Source organism: Mesocricetus auratus, unplaced genomic scaffold, assembly GCF_017639785.1.
Source record: "Mesocricetus auratus isolate SY011 unplaced genomic scaffold, BCM_Maur_2.0 Super-Scaffold_100024, whole genome shotgun sequence".
In the NCBI taxonomy this organism is placed as follows: Eukaryota; Metazoa; Chordata; class Mammalia; order Rodentia; family Cricetidae; genus Mesocricetus; species Mesocricetus auratus.
In genome coordinates this window covers 19,743,558-19,764,926 of record NW_024429205.1, presented here as the reverse complement: position 1 = coordinate 19,764,926, position 21,369 = coordinate 19,743,558, and the positions used below count along the sequence as shown (strand labels likewise).

General features: G+C 52.2%; 1 protein-coding gene across 7 annotated transcripts in view; it reads left to right on the top strand.

Annotated features, from left to right (window-relative positions):
* Otof (otoferlin) overlaps window positions 1–21,369 on the top strand; it is a 94,456-nt gene that overhangs the window by 53,172 nt on the left and 19,915 nt on the right. For all 7 annotated transcript variants that reach the window (XM_021229223.2, XM_005073511.4, XM_013116036.3 and 4 more), the window contains 11 exons: window positions 685–758; window positions 1,902–2,028; window positions 2,429–2,483; window positions 8,245–8,376; window positions 12,543–12,605; window positions 13,033–13,117; window positions 17,210–17,369; window positions 18,083–18,269; window positions 18,543–18,729; window positions 20,518–20,741; window positions 21,153–21,261. In XM_021229223.2, the coding sequence (XP_021084882.1) occupies window positions 685–758; window positions 1,902–2,028; window positions 2,429–2,483; window positions 8,245–8,376; window positions 12,543–12,605; window positions 13,033–13,117; window positions 17,210–17,369; window positions 18,083–18,269; window positions 18,543–18,729; window positions 20,518–20,741; window positions 21,153–21,261 (1,403 nt within the window). The remainder of the gene's footprint in view (window positions 1–684; window positions 759–1,901; window positions 2,029–2,428; window positions 2,484–8,244; window positions 8,377–12,542; window positions 12,606–13,032; window positions 13,118–17,209; window positions 17,370–18,082; window positions 18,270–18,542; window positions 18,730–20,517; window positions 20,742–21,152; window positions 21,262–21,369) is intronic.

Below are 21,369 nucleotides of genomic sequence, written 5' to 3'. Positions count from 1 at the left end.
AAGAGGTAGGAACTATGGGGTCTGCCATGCGTTCTAGGGACTAGGTAAGAGGTGGCGGTCTGGAGTAGGAAGGCATAGGCAGGAGGGCACCGGATAAGAGAAAGACCCTTTGCACTGGGAACTGAGGAGACTCTCCCGGCACAGAGAATAGAGAAGGCAAAGCAGGCTCTGTGTACCGCCGCCACCTGAGACCTGAAAAGCTGGCTTCCATGGCTCCCGTCTCATCTTCAGCCTCGGCCTGTCCCTCCGAGTCACCCAGACCTATGTACCTGTTCTGATGCTGTCTCTGGGCATCTGGCCTCTTTTCCGGTTAGCTCTAGTTGTGGGGAGGGAAGATGTATGGACAGGAAGACTGCTTAGGGGCCTTGCCGATCTCAGAGCTCTGAGAAGACTGGGCCAAGGTCAGGCTGGGAAGCTCAAGACCCAGCCACACTCCTGGCCGCTTCCCTGGTCAGCTGGGATCCCCACCTGCTCCTCATTAACCCGAAGGTGCCAGGGAGGAAGTGGCCTATGTCCTTCGGGGCTCATGGCCCCTAATTTGGAAGGTATCTTGGGAGAGGTCAATTAGGCCCGGGGCCTCCACCCCCTTTGCTCCGAGTTCCCCCGGGGACTGCCTCTTGTGTGTTTGTGCTTTCCTGCATGCGGCTAGCCCCCCTCTCACTCTGGGGGTTCCCACTTTTACAGAGCGGGAAGGAGTGTGTTCTCGGCCATGAAACTTGGCAAGACTCGGTCCCACAAAGAGGAGCCCCAAAGACAAGGTAGGCAACGTGGTCCTGCCCATCATTCATACAGATCCATCAACCACTTTGAACCAACCGTAACCATCCTTTAAACCCGCCCTAGACAGGTCTCAAAGGGCCCTCCTTCCCCACCTCCCATTGGCCACGCCCACAGCCGCTTGGGCAGGGCTTGGACTCCCATTGGCTGGCCTGGGAAAAGGCAGTCTAAGACCTCGAGCCTCTGTCAGGTGGATAGGTTTTCCCCTTCATTGAGTGTTTAACTTCACATGAGCCGAGAGACCTTTTTAATTAGAAGAGAGAATAGCAAGAAGGCCTGTTAGGCTGCACCTGGCAGCTGCGAGCAGGCTTGTCTCTAGAGAGAGGCCCCTGGGCCTGCGGGGCTGGAGTGACCTTCCATGCCTGGCCCCTCCTAAGAAAGGAGGCTGAAAGGGTATCTGACAGCTGTTTGAGAGGCAGCAAAGACAGGTGGAAGACTCGGGGGTCCGTGCGGTGGAGAGGGGAGCTATGTGTGGCCAGCATCGGGCTTTCCTATGTGGCCCACTGGCCCTAGAACTCTCTTCCCTGACCAGTTTTGGTTGCACCCTTCTCAGATAAAGGGTACAGCTTCCTGCCGAAACCCAAACATACCATGTCTGGGTGACTTTTCCAAATCATAACTTCGTTCCACTGGATTCACATATAGGCTTGCTGGCCTGACGCCTGGTCTCTCTGTTGACAGTAGCCATTGTCATGAGATGGACGTAGTAAGTTCAGGGCATTTCCTACTTTCTTCCACAAAGGATACTCGGAGCTTTAGAAAATGGACTTGAATAAAAGAATTACACCTGGATAAGATTACAGAAGAAAGGAAGACTAGACATAATGGCGATTAAGGCATTTTAAGGACTAATGTTAGAGCTGGGCATAGCCATGCACATCTTTAATTCCAAGACTCGGGAGGCAAAGGCATCTGGGTCTCTGTGAGTTTGAAATTAACCTGGTCTACACAAAAGCCCAAGCCAGCCTGGGCTACATAGTGAGACTCTGTTATGAATTAATCAATCAGTCAGCAAGAGATGTACGTGTGGCAGCATCCTAAGCAAGGGAAATTTGACTCTCCTTCCGAGGAGACTATCCCTGGCCCTGCATTCGCCCGCTTACCCTTCATCCCTTCTTCCCCAGATGAGCCAGCAGTGCTGGAGATGGAGGACCTGGATCACCTGGCCATCCGGCTGGGGGATGGGCTGGATCCTGACTCAGTGTCTCTAGCCTCCGTCACCGCTCTCACCAGCAATGTCTCTAACAAGCGGTGAGTGGCCTGCAGCCCACCTGCCGCAGCCTTGTTGGGTAGGGCCAACTGGCCGACTTGAGAGTTGGGGGCAGAGAAATCAGGGCCCATGAACAGCTTTCCCAAAGCCCTTTTCACTGTCCTTGGGTGGCCTCTCACCTGTCTCCCTATAGAGGCAGCGTCCTTGAGCCCCCATGGGTGCAGGGAAAGCACAGAGCTGACCAGGCCACATGTGACTCTGTTCAGCCAATGGCCACCTCTCTATTACTTCTGTCTGCTTAGTCCTCTCTGTTGGTGCTGCTGAGGACATCCACCCCTGCCCCAAATTCTCTTGGCACATTGAGTATCTGAAGACCACAGTTCTGTGGCTCTGGCTTCTCCGTCCCTCGCACAGTCCCTGACAGTACATTCTCCTCCTCAGGTCTAAGCCAGACATTAAGATGGAGCCAAGTGCTGGAAGACCCATGGATTACCAGGTAGGTGGGTACCCGGATGTCTGCATCTTACAGATCGGGCTAGAGTGCGGTGTTCCTGCCAGGTGAGACCCAGGGGGTCACAGAGGGCCAGAGGCTTGAATCTCGCGGTTGACTTCTGCCTGGCTTTCCTAGAAATACCAAGGCAGGTGCAAACCTAAGAAGAGTTTGAGATCTCTGTTCCGCTCATCGCTCCTGGAAGATTCTGTGTCCATTGTTGGAAATTCTAAGGAAAAGGGAACCTGGAAAACACACACACGCATACACACACACATACACACACACACACACACACACACAAACACACACACACACACAGACACACTCAGACAGTTCAGGGATGAGTTTTTGAAGAATGGTGAGTGTGTTTTTAAGTTGTTCCAGCTTCTTTTAATGCTGGAAGTAACATCAATCCTATTATCTCCAGACAGTATATATAGGAGTGATTTTCCCTTCTGTGTCTCTGTACTTTCTTAGATTAGTAGTTATTTGCTTCTGAAACTAAACTTTGAAAGGTCTGACTGGGGGGGGGTTGGGTGTAGCGCAGGCAGAACAGGGGCTGAGTGTCACTGCTGGGGGTGGGGGCAGGACAGGAGGCTGCTGTCATGGGCCTCAGTAGCAGGACAGGAGGCTGCTGACCCAGGCCTCAGTAGCAGGACAGGAGGCTGCTGTCACGGGCCTCAGTAGCAGGACAGGAGGCTGCTGACCCAGGCCTCAGTAGCAGGACAGGAGGCTGCTGTCACGGGCCTCAGTAGCAGGACAGGAGGCTGCTGACACGGGCCTCAGTAGCCTCCACTTTGCAGGTCCAGCCCCTCAGCTTGTCTTTTCTCCCAGCCTGAGGTACAGAGCTGGATAGAATGGCTCGCCTGCCAGACAGAATGGTGTATAAACCAGAAACACCTAGCCCTTACGTAGAAAGTGAGAAGAAAGACGAGAGAAAGCGCCTCTCAAGACAGGCCCAGGGGCCTGCCCTGGCTCCAGACTCTCCTCTGAGAGTTAACAGTACCCAGTCATAGGTCAGAAACAGATATGAGTGCAACTTTATGTTCGATGCCCATCTCCCAAGCCCTGTGCACATTATCCTTATGTATGGACAACCCACCTCACTTCCTCGGGTATGATATAAAGGGCTAGGTGGCACCGCCTACTTTGCAATGCCTGGTTATGTTTCCCAAGGATTCACCTGAACTCCTTTAATGCTTGCCTTGGCTTGTTTCCATCCAGTACCCATTTTCCCTGGTGTTTAAAAAGTAACCCCAAGTGGTGTCATGTGGTGCCACCCTCAAATTTTAGACAACCTCAAGCCTTTAGAGTCCCTTGGAGGTTTGGGAATGTTGCCCCCTGACCTATCAAAACCCAAACGCAATGTCCTAAGGCATTGGGGGATTTCTCTGGGAGACTGAAACCTGAGGGACTGCTTCTGTGTGCTGAGACCAGGGAACTCCCAGAGACCCCCATGCAGATACCATGCCACTGGCCTGCTGTGCAAAAGCATGTGAAATCATTGTGAATGCAATTTATTATTTTAAAGACTTATCAAACCAGGCACCATGCTAAGAGCTGAATATGCGTTTCCATTGAGATGATGTCATTCTTACAGCCCTGTGAATGTAATTGTTAGTGTATCGTTTACAGCAAGAACTGAAACCAAGAAAGTTAGGGGCCCCTGGGTCTCAGGCAAATCGAGGCCGGAGCCAGGTTGGGAGTCACAGCAGTCAAAGCCCTTGTTCTCTGCAGTGGAGGCTTCTGGAGAGTGTTTCTGGTCCCTCACAGCTCAACACTCACTTCTTCCTCCCAAACTGCTTCTTGCCAGGGACTTTGACATCCCAAGCCGGACAGTTTTCCCTCCCAAGTCTTTTACACTTGCTGAATTGAACCAGTTACCCCATTTCACCTGGCAGCACTGTGTCCCCCGACCGGTCCATCCACAGCTCACCTGCATGTGTTTATCACTGTGCGAGAGGGAGCGAGGAGAATTCAAATGCAAACTGTCCTTACTTCCGATAAATACCATGTACCAACCACATTAAAAAAAAATGGCGTCTCAGCCAGGCAGTGGTGGCACACGCCTTTAATCCCAGCACTCAGGAGGCAGAGGCAGGCAGATCTCTGTGAGTTCGAGGCCGGGCTGGACCAACAGCCTCCAAAACAATACAGAGAAACCCTGTCTTGTAAAAACAAAAAACAAAAACAAAAACAAAAAAACAAAAAAAAAAAAGATGTCTCTCCTTTGGGGAACTGGGCTGTAATCAATCAGAAAGGCCTCAAAGAGCCCATAGCACTAGACAGACCTGGCAGAACTCAGGTCCAGGTGGGATCCTGAGAGTCAGGACCATTGTGAAGGTCAGATACCAACGGAAGGAGGTCTGTGGGATGAGACTCCAGTGTGCTGTATACTGTGGACAATTTGGAACAGGTGGAATATTAAAATTCTTTCCTATTAGTGTCTGAAAGGGGACAAACCACTGCCACCTCCCTGGGAATATGCCCTTTGCAGAGCGGGCAGCTGTCCTTATAGCATAGATGCTCATGAGCATACAGTCTGTCCCCTGGTCTCTGGCCCTGGCACTGAGGCTTACCATGTCACCTCCAAACAGTTCTCCAGTTTCCAGCATCTCTCCATCTCCCAGGCCAGCCCCCAGCCCCTGCTGTACTCCGCAGCCCTTCCCCGGGGCCCCCATGTCTTATATTGCCCCATCCACTCCAGCCTCCCTGTCTCCACTAGAGTGATCTGCCTCTCTGGTCATGTCCTACCTCTGCTCTGGAGACATGGGGACACAAAGAATGCTGGGTGTGGGTAGGTGAGTGGGTGTCCCTGTCCCCTCCTCCTTCAGCTTGCCCTGACATTCTTGATGCCTGCGTGAACAGAGGTCCCCAAAGCAGGTCACAAGGCACCGCTACTCTTGGGGCCCTGCAGGACATTTGAGTAGACATTTTTTTAGCCAGTATTGCTCCCTGAGGTTGCTTTAGTGAGGGAATTCTAACCCTTACCTCGACAGGACGTGGAGGGATAGCCAAAGGTGCCAGCTGGTAACCTGGTCCCAGCAGCAGCTCCCTTTGCCCTCTGGTTTTTCCTTCTGGAAAAGCTGAGTGAAACAGAAGTTTCTTTGCTTCCCTGCAGTGTCTTCCCATTCTCATTGTGGTCGGGTTTTCTCAACCTTCTGATGACTGGGTGGCCTGTCCCTTCCTGACAAATACAGACGATGACCACATTGTTACTCTTAATTGCCAAATGTTCGACACACGATTGGAGCAGGGATTGGGGAGGCTATGGGAGTGGGTACCAGACTCCTCATCTCTATCTCACACTCCCAGGCTTCCCCTGGGACCACCCTCATCCAGGAATCTATTCACTCCTTTCAACCATCTGCTCTCCTCCCCACCTTACCCCCTCTCCCCCCCCCAGCCCCCCGCCATGTTGACTGTGACCTTCTGACCCAGGGACCACACAGAGGAGGGGACAAAAGATGGGATGCACACATGAAAACCAACCACTCTCCTGGCATGGGCCAGCTAATCTCAGCTTGTACATCTGACCAAAACGTCTGTTCCTAGCCCTGAGTTACAGAAAACCTGTTTTTCCAAGGGCTGGGGGGGGGGGCAGTGCTAGTTGTAGATTAATAGAATTTCTAAACCTTCTGCATAAAAAAGGTTTCTGGAAGCTGAAACTCTATGCACCGCTGTGCAAAGAATATTCCAGAAGGACTCCTAGTTTCGCTTCACCGTCAACTTCTTGGAGCTAAGTTAATTAGCCTTGTTTCCGTTTTGGTTCCCTGAAGAAATGTTGACTATTGCGACTCCTTCAAGCGTGGATCCTCAGCGTTCGAACCTCAGCCCCTCTGGCCTCTCAAGCCCCAGAATAGAAGCGGCCGCTCCTGCCTTTCTGTGCTTTCTTGGCAGTGGTCTTATTGCTGTTAGGGTTTCTATTTCCCTAGCATCACTTCTGATGTGTGGATTTTTCTTGGTCTTCGAGCTATTTATAAGACCTTGAAGAACACAGTGGCTGATAATTTTAGCAAGGATTCTTTTTATCTAAAAATGGAAAGCAGTTCTCCTGAGTAAAATCATATTTAGAAGTTGCATCAAAAGCATAACAAACTGAAGTGCCAGAGACCCAGATGAGCGACACAAACAGCCTCTCTTGCAGCCAAATTAGCTAGCGGGGAATGCTGACAGCAGACAGGAGGCTTTGGGTTAAAACGCAAGTTCAAGCCTCCTGTGGAGCAATCTGAAGCATCCGACTACCACGACCCACTCGAGAGAGGGCCGCTACTAGAGGGAGGCCACTCACTCCTGGGGCTCCCAGCTCTTGCAGTATTCAGTATTGTGTTGCTTTGGGGTACTCATCATCTCATTCAATCCTCGCCAGCGAGGGTCTCAGCTGAGAATATGCAGTTCAGTGAGCCCACGGGGTCCTCTGCATCTATTCCTGGCCGTATGTCAGGTTGAGACTGGGTGCCAAGACCAGCAACCTAAAATCTGTACCTGTTTGGATTTTGCCATGGCAACCCTAGTGGGGACTGACCACACCAAATCCAAGGCATGAGCTACTGGCTTGAAATGAAGACTCTGGAAAAAGAGCAGTTGCATCAAAAATCACATTCCTCCCTCTCTCCCCCTTCTCCCCTTCCTTCTTCCCTTTCCTATCCTTCTCTCTTTCCCAATATATACATAAAATCATATTTTTCAGTTTTATATTACATATAAGTACATCTTTTCACATATATGTATCTTTATATACATCCTTTGGGTATGCTTATCTTTATATGTATGTGCATATAAAGATATAATGTATCTCTTATGATACTCTAAGCTAAAATATGTATGTGTTAGTTTAAAACCCATCAGCCAGTACTCCTTTATGGTAAGATCACTGAAGAGTAGGAGTTTATTCCAACCTCACTTTTGCCTGGTCCCAGAAGGTGTCCTCTAAATATTTATTGACAGAACAGACAACCAAAACAGTGTTTCAGAAGATCCCAGGGAGCTAGAGGCTGTGGAAGGGCACAGCAGAATGCATACAACATACTCTAACCAAGCCAGAAAGTGAGGCTCCAGCCAGTCAAGGAAATTCAACCAAGGGAGAGGGGACGGGACATTGGGAAGGACCCAGCTTTAGGAAGCCAAGGGTATGTCAGGGGCCTGCAGCATAAACAAGAAACCCTGGACAGCACCCAAAGCAAGTTCACGGAGACTTGAGCAGCTTGGCCTGTTTCTGAGGGTGAGGCAGGCTTGGTGGCCCTCCCCCAGCAGAGTCACAGAACTAGGGAGAACTTAGAGACCAGGAGTAGAACTTTCAGGAGGTACAACTTTTCAACACTGTGACACAATATTGTCAGCTCCTAAGTTTATAAAGAAACAATCAAGTTATAAAAGAGCTTATAATGTTTAAGTTTACTATTTACATTACCCCTTGTTCATGGCTGTCTGTGGTTGCCTGTGGTGGGCTGGGCATGCCTGACTGGCTTTAGGAAAACTGATGCTGGACCTTTCTTCCACCAATCAGGAGGCTGGCCTGGCACCAGGATTTGTGCAGTTCTGTAACACCGCTCTAGAGGCCACCAGCCTGGAAACCTCTCACAGTACAGACATCCTAGGATCACCCAGCAAATGAGGGGCCATAGTCAACACGGATCCTGGGGTCTGACTCCAAGCTGGACTGGCTCCTGAAATTCGTAGTCCTGCTGCCTGATCCACGCTCTGGGAAGACTAGACTCTAAGATGGCGACCATGCTTCATATAGCCCCCTCTCTCCTTCCCACAGGTCAGCATCACAGTGATCGAGGCTCGGCAGCTGGTGGGCTTGAACATGGACCCTGTGGTGTGTGTGGAGGTGGGCGATGACAAAAAATACACGTCTATGAAGGAGTCCACAAACTGCCCTTACTACAACGAGGTCAGTGTCCCCTGTGGCCTCAAGGCGGGAAAGGGTCCTACTGACACGGGAACAGGGGCAGCTGGGAGTTGGAAGCACAGAGCCACCAGCCCCAAGGTCTTAGCCCACACTCTTACAACCCAGCACACGGGCATGCAGTGCCACACCCTCTGTACCCTCCAGTGTGCACCCCTACAAGCCAACCATGCCTTCCTGAGGGTAGGGCAGCTCCACCACCCTAGCCTGGGTACCGCTGACACCATCAATGAGCCCTTCCAGGCACCAAGTCCCTCCTACATCCAGAGGTGTACCAATACCCATCATAGATAGATACTGTTACACATTCAGGGACATTGAGACTCCTGGGTCTCACTGGTCAGGTCAGGGGTACCTGCCCTTTCTACTAGGCTGCCTTCTTGGTCCCCTGTGCCCCTAAGAGGCCTCCCTCTAGGACACAGTCTCGACTTCGGCTGTTTCCTCCGCTTGAGACCACATGAGGTGGGGAGGTGGAGCTACCTCAGAGCCTTAACAGTCTGATGTCCCCATCTTACAGAGGAGATAACTGAGGCCTCAGGTCAGGAAGAGCCCTCCCACCTCCCCCAGGGAACTGTTGATGGGATAAGGCCCACTTGACTGCTGGACTCCAGAAGGGACCCCATCAAGATTGGATTTGGAGAAGCTGGACAGGCCTTCTTCCCCTGGTGCCTGAGCACATTTCAAGTGTCTAGAAGCCTGGGTGTCCCAGGTTCCCTGTCCTAGAGGGGACACTTGGTCTGTCTACCCCAGTGGCTTCAGATAGCAAGGCTAGCTCAATTGATGCAACTGCATCCTACGCCGTGCAGTGGGGGAGGGGGAAGCTGAGGGTGTCCTTGGGCAGCTGTGGGGCCTCTAGCTGTGCAGTGCAGGACCCAGCAACACTTCTGCATTTCAGCTCAAGCTTGACCAAACTCTTGTGTGACCACGGGTTGCAATGTTCCGAGCTGGTGTCCCACTGCCCTCCCAGGGCAGGGCGTCACTGCTCAAGGGCCCTCAAGCCCTGGGTGGAATCGGGATATCCAAGCTGGGCATCTCTGATCTCATACCAGGAGGCATTCCTGACTGGAAAGCCTCCACTCTCAATGAGAGTCCCCTTTCCTGTGGCGACTATGGAGACCAGTCCCAGTAATTCTCGGGTTATTTGACAGTGGTGGAGCCATGTTTGACTGACTTGGAAGTTCATCTTGCATCAGGCCCAGCTACCTCACGTTCAGAAGACTTGCTTACTCCTTCCGACATAGCTTCCCAGCTCTGTGGACCCCTAGCAAACTCCTATTGTCTCTGCAGGGACCCAGCTCAAGGGTCACTTGTCTCTTTTGTCTAAACTAGGGTTTCTTAAAACTCCAGACTTTTGGATACTTTGGAGTGGAAAATTCTGCATTGACCCGGGTACTAAGGCTACAAAGTGCCAATAGCAAGCCTCCTAGCTGTAGCAACTAAATAATCCCAGGTGTTGGCAAATGTCCCATGGGAATTAAACTCACCCCCAGCTAAGCCCACCACTCTACACTATGTTGCCTTAATTCTTTGCAGTCCCAAGAATGGTCTCTTTTCCTTCTTTTCTTCTTCAGTGAAAAATACTATCGTAGGTTTCTATTGCTGACCATGACCAAGACATATAGCACCTCTTATAAAGAAAACATTTCATTTGGGCTGGCTTAAGGTTCAGAGGCTCAGTCCATTATCATCTTGGCGGGAAGCATGGTGGCCTGCAGGCAGACATGGCGCTGGAGAAGGAGCTGAGAGTTCTGCATCTGGATCAACAGGCAGAAGGAAGAGAGGGTGACACTGGGCCTGGCTTGGGCTTCTGAAACCCCAAAGCCCACCCACAGTGACACATGCCTCCAACAAGGTCACACCCTACTCCAATAATGCCCTAATTCTTTCAAATAATGCCACTCCCTGTGAACCAATGGGGGCCATCCCATTCAAGTCACCACAAACACCCTTCTAGCTGTGGGGATGCATTGCTTCTGGAAGGTTCTCTAGGAAGCAGGAATCTTCCTTTGGGTCCACTCGAACAGTAGAGGCTGGTAGGAACCCTCAGCTGACTTAGCAGATCTCTAAGCAGTCCCAAGAAAGAATCAATGTTCAGGAAATACAAGGATTGTGACTCCAGCCAGCTCAGAGCACGTGGGGTCTGGCTCCAGCTTATCCAGCTCCTTCTATGGGCCTGGTGCGGTTCTTACAGCCTGGCCTGTAGCTCATCAGCACAGCTGTAAGCCTGCCTGGGAAGGGGAGGCTCCTGAGTCTTGTCCCCCCACAGCCTGGCCACACATAGACCAACACAAAGGCCCTTCTCTGTGCGCACATGTGGCCCACCTGGCCAGCCTGTGACCACTGCCCCTCCCCGCACCCAATCTCCACTTTCACCTTTGCCATCGACTGTCCTGTTTCTTCAACCAAAGGACCCAGCATTGTACGGAGACCCTGATCTGTCTTTGCCGTTCTCGTGGCTCTTCCCTTCTCCCTTGCCCGTGTGGCACTTTACAGCAGAATACCGTAAACACCCCCAGGACACCTCATGGATACCCAAGGACAGGAACCTGGAGTCTCTCACCCACCACCCAAACAAATGGCTCTTCTCCTCTTCCAGCCGGGTCTCCAGCCATCTCCAGCTAACTCCCACACTCACAGTAGATGTGTGAGCTGTGCCACCCTCTCACTTTTTGTCACATTCTTCATCTCGTTCCTCCTTCCCCGGAGCTCTCAGGACACTCTCCTGCTTCATGGTTCCTCCAGAACCTTCCTCCTAGCTTCCTAACTTGCATGGCTTTCTCATCCCACTAGTCTGCTGCTTCCTAGAGCCCCGAGCCCCGCCCCGAGACCCGCCCCGAGCCCCGCCCCGAGACCCGCCCCGAGCCCCGCCCCGAGCCCCGCCCCGAGCAGGCTTCTCCTCTTGGGCTTCTCTCGGGTGCCCCTCCATTCCCACAGCTCTGTCACCATCCTCACCGCTGCTGGTTCATTCCCAAACCCAGACTCCAGAGCTGCAGACCCCTCACCCCAGCCAGCACCCCAAGACTTACCAACCATACACACCAGTTTATTGTGTCCTTACCAAGTGCACAACCGAGTTCTGTCATTTTGACTTTACAACCACATCTCCCTGCTTCTGTTCAGTCATGCCCCTGGAGTACGATGGCATGGTGGCCTAACATCATTATCCCCATAGCATAAGGGTAAACTGAGACTCAGAAAAGGAAGTGACGGGATCCAATAATAATAACAGCTAAATGTCTCTGGCTTTATTGACCACATTTCTACTCACAATGATTAAGTGTTAGCTGTAAAATAGGGTGTGAACATCAATTACCTTGTCACAGAGTCAGCAGGCTGTTGACTAGGACTTTTGACGACAGCGAGAAATACCTGCTCTCGGGACATGTGCTCTATCCAAAGCCCTCTGGTAGCAGTGCCCTCTTTGCCCCGCCTACAAGTCCATCGAAGCAGTAGTCACTGTGCCCACTGCCTACACCCTAACCTCGTCCCAGTACACCCAGGACAAAGGATGGAGACTGAGCATAGAGGCTCACAGCAGAAGAGAACAGCTCACACAGCAGTATTTCTCTGTTGTGGCTAAGGAGGTGTCGTCTTAGCGCGAGTGTGTCATTCTGAAATCCCTGTGAACACTTCTTGACTTGGGGTGCATCTCCCAGGCAGCACTGAGGTTTTGTGGTTATCTATATGGTATCACGCCACGGTGTACAACATAGCCTGCTTGATTCTGTGACATGGTAGTCCATGTCCATACCCCTAATTTACAGCTCTCTGAGGACATGCCAAAGAACATGTGTATAAGTCTATACAGCTAGAAAAGGGCAAAATTGGCTGAGAGCCCAGGTTTCCTGGCTCCTTGGGCAGGACTCTTCTCAACTTTTTGACATTGCAGCATGATGTCATCTACAAATATGGTGGGCAGCCTGCAGCATGAGCGTGGGTAGTAAGTAGACTGTTCCACCCCGGGGGAGTAGAGGACCCAACCTAGGAGATGGGACCCTACTTCTCACCCACTCAGACTCTCAGAACCCAGTGGGTCAACGCTACTGCTCATGTGAGCTTTGAGAAGCTTGGGGAAGTGGCGGGTTATAGGCAGGTCCTGCTAGGAGGGAGGGACAGCAGTGACAATCACTCTGGGTCCTTCCCCCCTCCAGTATTTCGTCTTCGACTTCCATGTCTCTCCTGACGTCATGTTTGACAAGATCATCAAGATCTCGGTGAGTGGAGAGCAGCCGCCACCGGCAGGGCCTACGTTGGGATCTCCGCACAGCCCCGTAACATGCTGTTCATAGCACAACAGTCCTGTGCCTGGACGCAGACTGGGCAAAGGGCAGCAGCACAGAATGGACAGTGGCCCCCTCTTGCACCTTCACCCGGCTCTCTTTATAGAGTATAAAACCTACTCAGCCATATGTCACAGTGGTGGGGGAACACAGCGTAGGACGGGAGGGGCTGCTGCTGACCTTCAGCAAGCCAGCCCTGTCCCCGCCAAATACCTGACCACTTTGCTATGAAACCTGGGTCCTGAGAAAGACAGAGTTAGCGCTATCATCAGTGGGCCCCGCCCCTGTCCCCTTCCCCGCCCCCGGCCCCCCAGGCTCCCCCTGCCCTGCCTGACGGGCTGCTGGTGGTTCTGTCCCGAAGGTGATCCATTCTAAGAACCTGCTTCGAAGTGGCACCCTGGTGGGCTCCTTCAAAATGGACGTGGGGACCGTGTACTCCCAGCCCGGTGAGTAACCCATGAGAATGGACTGGTGCGTGCATTACCAGAAGCAACATACAGGGTGCATCCTGCTGTATTGGTTCCTAACTCATCCGTCAAGGAGCACAGACAGAATCCATCAGTGTGTGGCCATGGGGTTGGCAGTGAAGAGGATGTGCAGGCCACGGGCACCATGTCTGATAGGTGCTCGGTCACTATGGGAGCAAGGGATCTGGCCACAGTCGTGCAGAAAGGCAGCTTAAGAAGAACGTCACTTCTCCTGTGTTATATGAAAACAGTTACACCAAGGACAGTGAGAGGCCGGGGAGGGGCCATGCCCACCCCCTGCCCCTGGCTGGCACCTGCTGAGCAGAAAAGGAAACTGCCATCCTTACAAAATCCCTGTCATCCCCCCCCCCTTTCTGGCAGTTAAGAAGCCTGAGCCTGCTGGGTGTCGGTGGCGCACCCCTTTAATCTCAGCACTCGGGAGGCAGAGGCAGGCAGATCTCTCTGAGGCCAGTCTGGTCTACAGAACAAGTTCCAAGACAGCCAAGGCTACGTAGGGGAACTCTGTCTCAGAAACACAAACAAAGAAACAAAGAGGAGAGACCTGAGGCTCACAGATGTGCCAGGGTTTGGCCCAGCCACTCAGCTAGTTAGGGGGATACCAGAGCGTGTGTTTCAGAGCACCCCACGCTGTCCAATCTAAATGTGACCATTGATAGCAAGGGTTATACAGCAATTCTGGGGGCCTCTGGGCCCTTTTCATAAGGGATCCAGGCCCCCTAAGGAAGTCATGGTGGGAGGTGCTATATCTGATTAATTATTCCACAGGTACCTGATGGGAGATGCGACTGTATGTGACTATATGTTTCTCTTATCGGTTGATGAATAAAACTGTTTCAGCCAATGGCTTAGGCTTCTTACTGGCTAGCTTTCTCTTAATTATCAACCCATTTCTATTAATCTGTGTATCACCACATGGCCTAGACTTACTGATGGTGATGCCCTCAAATTTTTATTCCCTGGCAGCTACATGGCACCTCCTCAACTCTGCCTACTACCTCTCTCTATCCCTGTTCAGATTTCCCGCCTGGCTTTACTCTGTTAAGTCATTGGCTGAAGCAGCTTTACTCATCAGCCGATAAGAGAAACATATAGTCACAGCATACAGAAAGATATCCCCTCATCGGGTGCCAACGGCCAACACTGCATAGAGTTGCCAAGGGCACCTCAAGTGATGGTCTAGAAGGCTTGTCAATTTGGGGATATCCATGTCCCTGACATCAATAATCACCCTACTGGGCTCTTTGATGATGACAATACAATTTCCTTGTCACATTTGTCCCTCGCAAAGCAGTTAGACACACAGTAACATCCCTTCCCACTTTACAGAGGCACCAGTGGGGGAGGGACCTTGAAGGTGACACTAACATGTAGGTGAAACTGTCGGCGCTTTCTTGGGGCCTATAAACACTCAGCTGGCGCCCACTGTAGCATGGCTTGCATCAGGAATGTGAGTCTAGTGTCTAAGACTATTCACATGAACTCGCAGATCGAAACATTCCAGACATAGGAGGCCTTCAAGCATCTAGTCGGCTACCCATTAAGACAGGCAGACCGGTGGGCTGGGGTGTTAGTCAGTTAGTGGAGTCTGGCACACCCAAAGGGATGAGTTAAAGCCTCAGCACTGTGTAAACCCGCTGTGATGGTGTACAACTGTAGTCCCAGCCCTTGGGAGGTAAAGGCTGCAGAATCAGAAGTCCAAGGTCACCCTTAGCTATATAGCAAGTTGTCCAACTGGGGTTCGCAAAAGGGAAGATTGACAAACCCAAAGTGATGAGGGGACTTACCCTGCGTAAGAGGAATTGCTTGGTCTCCTGGTACCCAGGCCTCTCCACTGCCCTGCACAGGCTCGGGGCCTCCAGGATTCCTGCTATGTCCCTTCCCAGGATACATGCCCAGCCATGGTCTGTAGGTTTGAGTGCAGCCGCCGGCATCTCTGGAGAGGGCCTCCTCTCTAGACTAAGCGTCAGCAGGCCTTCAGCCAAGATAAAGGGGAGGGTGGGAAACTGGTGACTGAGTTCTGGCTGAGAAAATGCTCTTACAGAAGAGGTTGGTAGGGTCAGACACTAAGTCAGACACATTCCAGCAGGTCTAACTTCCCAATCCATGCAGACACTGTTGTTCCCATCTGACAATAAGGAAACAGAGACTCTCCAAGCTGGTCCAAAACTACTGGAGGATAGAACTTGAGCTCAGGCCTTCATGAGCCGTAAGCACCCTTCCCAGACTTACTGTGTGAACCTGGTCCCCTCTCAGAGGTTCGCTTGTCCTTTAAAGTTTCTCTTGACCGCGAGTGCAGGAAATTGCTCACTGCTGCCCTCTGCTGGAGACGGGTTGTAGTCACAGAGGCCAGAGTGGGGGGCCTTTCCATTGCCACACAGCTGGGGAGCACGAAGCCCTGGGGCGAACTAAGTCTCCTGTTCTTCTTTCATCTCCAGCTGGAGATTGCAATGTCAGTCTAGAAGAACCCCAGAGGACATAAATGCAGTGTGTACCCCACAGGGGTGCCCCTCCCTGATGGCCATGTAGCCAGAAGTAGGTTACTCACCACCTGTATTTTAGACAACTGTTTCGTGTGTGTCAGACCCAAATCTGTCATCTGTATTTCTTGTCACCTACAATCTTCAGCCATGTTTTCAGGTTTGTCTTCCAATCCCTTTTAGGTTTAAAGGTAAATTTTGTGTTAGCTGAATCCTGTTCTTTCCTTATTAAATCCCACCCCTACGCCCGTTTCATCCAACCTCGTACATGCCTGCCAATGTACCCATCCATACAAACATCCACTCCTTTGTCCACAGCATAACAGATCCTGCTATCCATTTATCCACGTACATCCTCCCAGACATCCCCCAGGCCAACAGGCACCCACCTACGCGGCGCTGCTCATCTCACCAGCCATCGGGTTACCCTTCCTACCTGTATCTGCTCAGAACCCTGAGGTTCTAGTGATATATGGCACCCTATTTCTGAGGCCACCAGCTCAGCAGGAGGACTCCAGTGGCTCCAAAAACCAAGGCTTCCTGGCCTCTCTCATCGCCCCTGAACCTCCCTTGACACTCAGGGCCTTAGCTCTCCACAGCTGGACCAGCTGACCCACACGCTCAGGCTGGACCCTGCTCCCTGCCCCAACCTCCCCTCAAGGTCCCCACCAGGGTCAGAACCTTGGAGGACACAAGAGAAAAAAAGAGGGATGTTCTGAGAGCCTGCAGGTTTCAATACCTGCAAGTAACTATTTTAAAGTTAACCCTGTGGGGCAGATCTTCCTAAAAGGCCTCCTTCGTTGGCATTTTTCTCCACGCTGTCCTGTGCCCTAGGGACACTGGGGAGGCACACTGCTAATCTGCTCCAGTCTAATCATGGAGCAGGCAGTGTAGAGATGAGCAGTGAGATAGGAGTCAGGTACATGGGTCCCCAGGGGCACCAAGAGGTCAGATCCCATCCCTCTGAAGTAGTCAGAGGAGGCTGCATGGAAGAGGAGACCCTTGGACAAAATGGGTAGCTTTCCAGCTAAACAAGGACAAGCGAGAAGATGAGGACATTTGGAGCAGACACAGTGGCCTAGAGTCCGTCTTAGTGCAAGCTCAAGAAGCAGTGGGCACTCTGCCTGGACATCCTGGGGTGGCGGAACCAAGCAGGGAAGAGAGTAGCCGGACTCCCTTGCCAAACCATTGGGCTTCCCCTCAAGACACAGGAGAACTCAGAGGGACTGACACGGGGTGGGGGACATGCTGGGGGAGCCTCTATTTTAGTACAACCTATCTGGCAGCTATGTGGGACCAACCGTGGCAGGGACCAGAGGAGAGACCTGCAGGCTGAGAAATGACTTGGAAGCAGTCTGGAGTCCTGGAATATGCTCCTGGGTGGGGCCCCGCCCAACCCTCTGGCTACAGTGGTCCTCTGTCTTCACCGGGTGGGTGCGAACAGAGCTGTGGCCCCAAGTCTCCTGGGCCGGTGCCCTTGAAGTTGCCAGGCCTAACAGGCGCTCAGCTCGGGTGTCCCACGGCCTGGTCTTGGATGGGGGTGGCAGGCCAACGCTCCTCCTTGTCACTGCAGAACACCAGTTCCATCACAAGTGGGCAATCCTGTCTGACCCCGACGACATCTCTGCCGGGCTGAAGGGCTATGTAAAGTGTGATGTCGCTGTGGTAGGCAAGGGAGACAACGTCAAGACACCCCACAAGACCAACGAGACAGATGAGGACGACATCGAGGGGTGAGGCCCCGTCTCCCCTGGAGATCCGCATACAGCTTCCTTCCTCCCCCAGAGGAAGCTCCTGAAGTGGCCTGAACCCAGAATTCTTGCCATCACCCCCTTACCTCCATGCTCCATCCTGCCAGTCTCCCCCAGGGCCCAGGGCAGTGTGTCCGTTGGGGTAAATAGAGGGCGATGTGTGGACGCCCAGACTTTCAGCTGAGAAAGCTGGTGGGAAGAGGAGATGCTGGTAGCCTTCTGATGCCATGATTAGCATCCTCCGTTATCATTTGTAAAGCACTCACTATGTGCTGCTTTTCTGACACGTGGCTATTAATATTATTGCCACCTTAATGCGGAAGAAACTGAATCTCGGTGAGAGGGGATCCTTTCCCAGAATCCCATGAATGAGTGTCTTTAACCCAAGTCTGGGTCCTCTAAAGCGGTCCTCCACAGATTATTCCAGACCCCATGAGGATGCAGCTGCTAACTGGTGTGTGTGTGTGTGTGTGTGTGTGTGTGTGTGTGTGCGCACACATGCAGGCCTGTGCGAGACAGACAACACACATGTACAAACGTTCCCTTGCTTTCTCCCATCTCCTCCCTGACCCCATCCTCTCCGCCTCTCCTCCCATCATGCTCCTTGCATGGCTCTCGGTCTAAGGACCTAAGAGGCAAAGAGGATTCTCTGAGCCTGATCCATGGTGGATGTGACATGCTGCCTGTGCTCACAGGAACTTGCTGCTCCCCGAAGGCGTGCCCCCAGAACGTCAGTGGGCCCGGTTCTACGTGAAAATTTACCGAGCGGAGGGACTGCCCCGGATGAACACAAGCCTCATGGCCAACGTGAAGAAGGCTTTCATTGGTGAGAACAAGGACCTCGTAGACCCCTACGTGCAAGTCTTCTTTGCTGGCCAGAAGGTACTGAAGACAGAAATGCTGAAGAATGGGATGATGGGCTTAGGGGACGGGTGGTGGGTGGGAGGAAGGGGCAAACCAGGAGAAATCTGGAATCTCAAGCTGGGAACCCACACACCACACACATGCACACACACACCCACACATACGCACACACACCACACACATGCACACACACACATGCACACACACACACACACACCACATACACACACACACACACATGCACACATACACCTCCCCACACACACACTAGCTGTGACTTCATCTCACCAGGGCAAAACGTCGGTGCAGAAGAGCAGTTATGAGCCACTGTGGAACGAGCAGGTCGTCTTCACAGACCTGTTCCCCCCACTCTGCAAACGCATGAAGGTGCAAATCCGAGACTCCGACAAGGTCAACGATGTCGCCATCGGCACCCACTTCATTGACCTGCGCAAGATTTCCAACGACGGAGACAAAGGTCAGCTGCATCACGTGCGTGCGTGCGTGCATGCGTCAGGGGTGAGAGCGGGGCATGGAGGGAAGAGTGAATGAGGCCCTTTCCCTTACACCACCTCGGACCTCAGCCAGACAGAGCTTTCAAGGGTCTACCTGTAGCCCCTGCCTCAAGGAAAGGGAGAAGGTAATAACACTCAAGACTGCTTGGACCTGACAGGGTCTAGCAATTAGCTGTGTTGCCTTTGCACCCGTTTTTGCCTTTGGCCAAATGAAATTAAGAACTGTCATATGTTACAGTGCACAAGCTCCATATATGTGATCTCCGGGTTTTCATTAGTAACGGATGAGAGCAATGACACCCATCTATGGGCCTGTGGGGACTGACCGGATCCCAGAGCCCAGGAAAAATGCTGGGCACAAGGATACAGTGACACAGGATGCCACTCCTAACCCTTCTCATGCCCCTGGGGAAATTAGAGAGACAGACATGATACCAATGACCAGGATAGCAGACAAAAAAGAAAGCCCACAATGCAGTTCTGCATCGAGGAGATACCAAGAGGAAGTGAATCCAGACACAGACAATTGACTGCTGCTTCAGGAACAAAGAGAGGGTGGCCAAGAGCACCTGCTCAGAGGGGTGGGGGGCTTCTTCAGGGCGGGTAGGAGTTTGACAGACCATGACGGTGGGTGCACAGCCTGCTGAACATACTCTAGCTACCCAAACACGCACTTTAAATGCCAGATTTTATTAGTGAATTATAATCTCAATTTTGATGCCATTTTTACAAAACAAACAAAAATGGTTCATGAGGGTCTAAGTTCAATCCCTAAAACCTATTGTAAAAAAAAAAAAAGAGAGCACGGCATGATGGCATGTGCTTGCAATCCCTGCACCAAGGTCTAAATCCCAGCCAGCCTAGTCAACCTGCCAAGTTCCAACTGAGAAACCCTGTCTCAAAAAAAAAGAAAAGAAAAAGAAAGAAAATAGAAAAAGAACAGAACTATCAGAGACTGGCCTCCTTGTGCAGATACTACACCCATACACACACATTATAGATGCATCCGCACGTGTGCATGCATACACATACACACACACACACACACACACACACACAGGTTTTGTTTTGTTTGTTTGTTCATTTGTCTTACCATGTAGACTGGGCCGGCCTTGAATTTACAAAGATCAAAGATCTGCCTGCTAGTATTAAAGGTGTGTGCCCATATTCAGATTCTGCCAAAAAAGAGAGAGATTGGGGGGGAGAAGAAAGAAAGGAAGGAACAAACGAAGGAAGAAGAAAGAAAATATATTAAAGAAGAATTAGATTCACATAAGGCAAGATTTACCCCCAATTCCTAAGCACGAGAGAAGTGACTGGTGACAGAGATGGAGAACGAGGCTGCTCTCCAGCCCCAGCTCCTGCTCAGCCCACCATGGCCACAGCCCCGGCTGCTGCTTCCTGAAGGAGCTGAGGGCCCAAGAGTAACCATGAGAACACAGAGAGGAGGGAAGGTCCCCTAAGCAGAAGTGGCAGGATAGATGTGCATCCTACATCCAGAAACCAAAGTGGAGGGTCCGGGCCGTGGGTGCGGGGAGCGGCTAAGTCCAAAGATCGCACCTATAGCAGTGGGAAACAAGTCTGGCTTTCTCTCCCACACACCTTGCCAAGGCCCCTGCAGAGACTAAGACGCCAGAAGGCAAGCTGTGTAGGCTCGGGTGACAAAGCTGCCCCATACACGCCTGGCGCCCAATAGTCCTGAGCTCAGCACTCAGGACACAGTCTTTCCACCTCTCCCCTCGCTACCGTAGGCTTCCTGCCCACGCTCGGCCCAGCCTGGGTGAACATGTACGGCTCCACACGTAACTACACGCTGCTGGACGAACACCAGGACCTGAACGAGGGTCTGGGGGAGGGTGTGTCCTTCCGCGCCCGCCTCATGCTGGGACTGGCTGTGGAGATCCTGGACACCTCCAACCCAGAGCTCACCAGCTCCACGGAAGTGCAGGTGGAGCAGGCCACGCCCGTCTCGGAGGTGAGGGCAAGGCTGTGCTGTGTCGGGGTCCTCACTGGGTCTCCTCAACGTGCCAGCTGGCTTCTGCTTTTTCCTTACTGTTGCCCTGTCTGCTCAGACGCCCTCATGTGGCCATGTGACACAGCCTCCGTCCTCATCTCCTGTTGACCTGTGCTCTTCGGCACAGAGATCCCGTTATAGCCACCAGCAACCATGATGGCGACCCTGCTCTGCTTCTCTTCTCAGCCGTGGTTATCCTTGGTCTACAGAACAAGGACAGCTAGGCTGGGGGCTTGAGCCCAGACTTCCTAGCCCCAAAGCTGAATAGGACCCACCCCAACTGTCAGCCGAGAGCCTGCCTATATCAGGAGCCTGACCCAGACCTGTTGCCCCACTAAAGCTGAATGCAGGTTTTAACTGCCTCCCCCACAGAGCTGCACAGGAAGAATGGAAGAATTTTTTCTATTTGGAGCCTTCCTGGAAGCTTCCATGATTGACCGGAAGAACGGGGACAAACCAATTACCTTTGAAGTGACCATAGGTGAGTTCTGCTGGGATCATGGGAGGGGGTTCGGGCTTCTGGGTTGCCACTGGTGGCCCCGTGCCCTAGGCTACAAAGACTGGGGTCTTAGTTAGGGTTTCTTTTGCT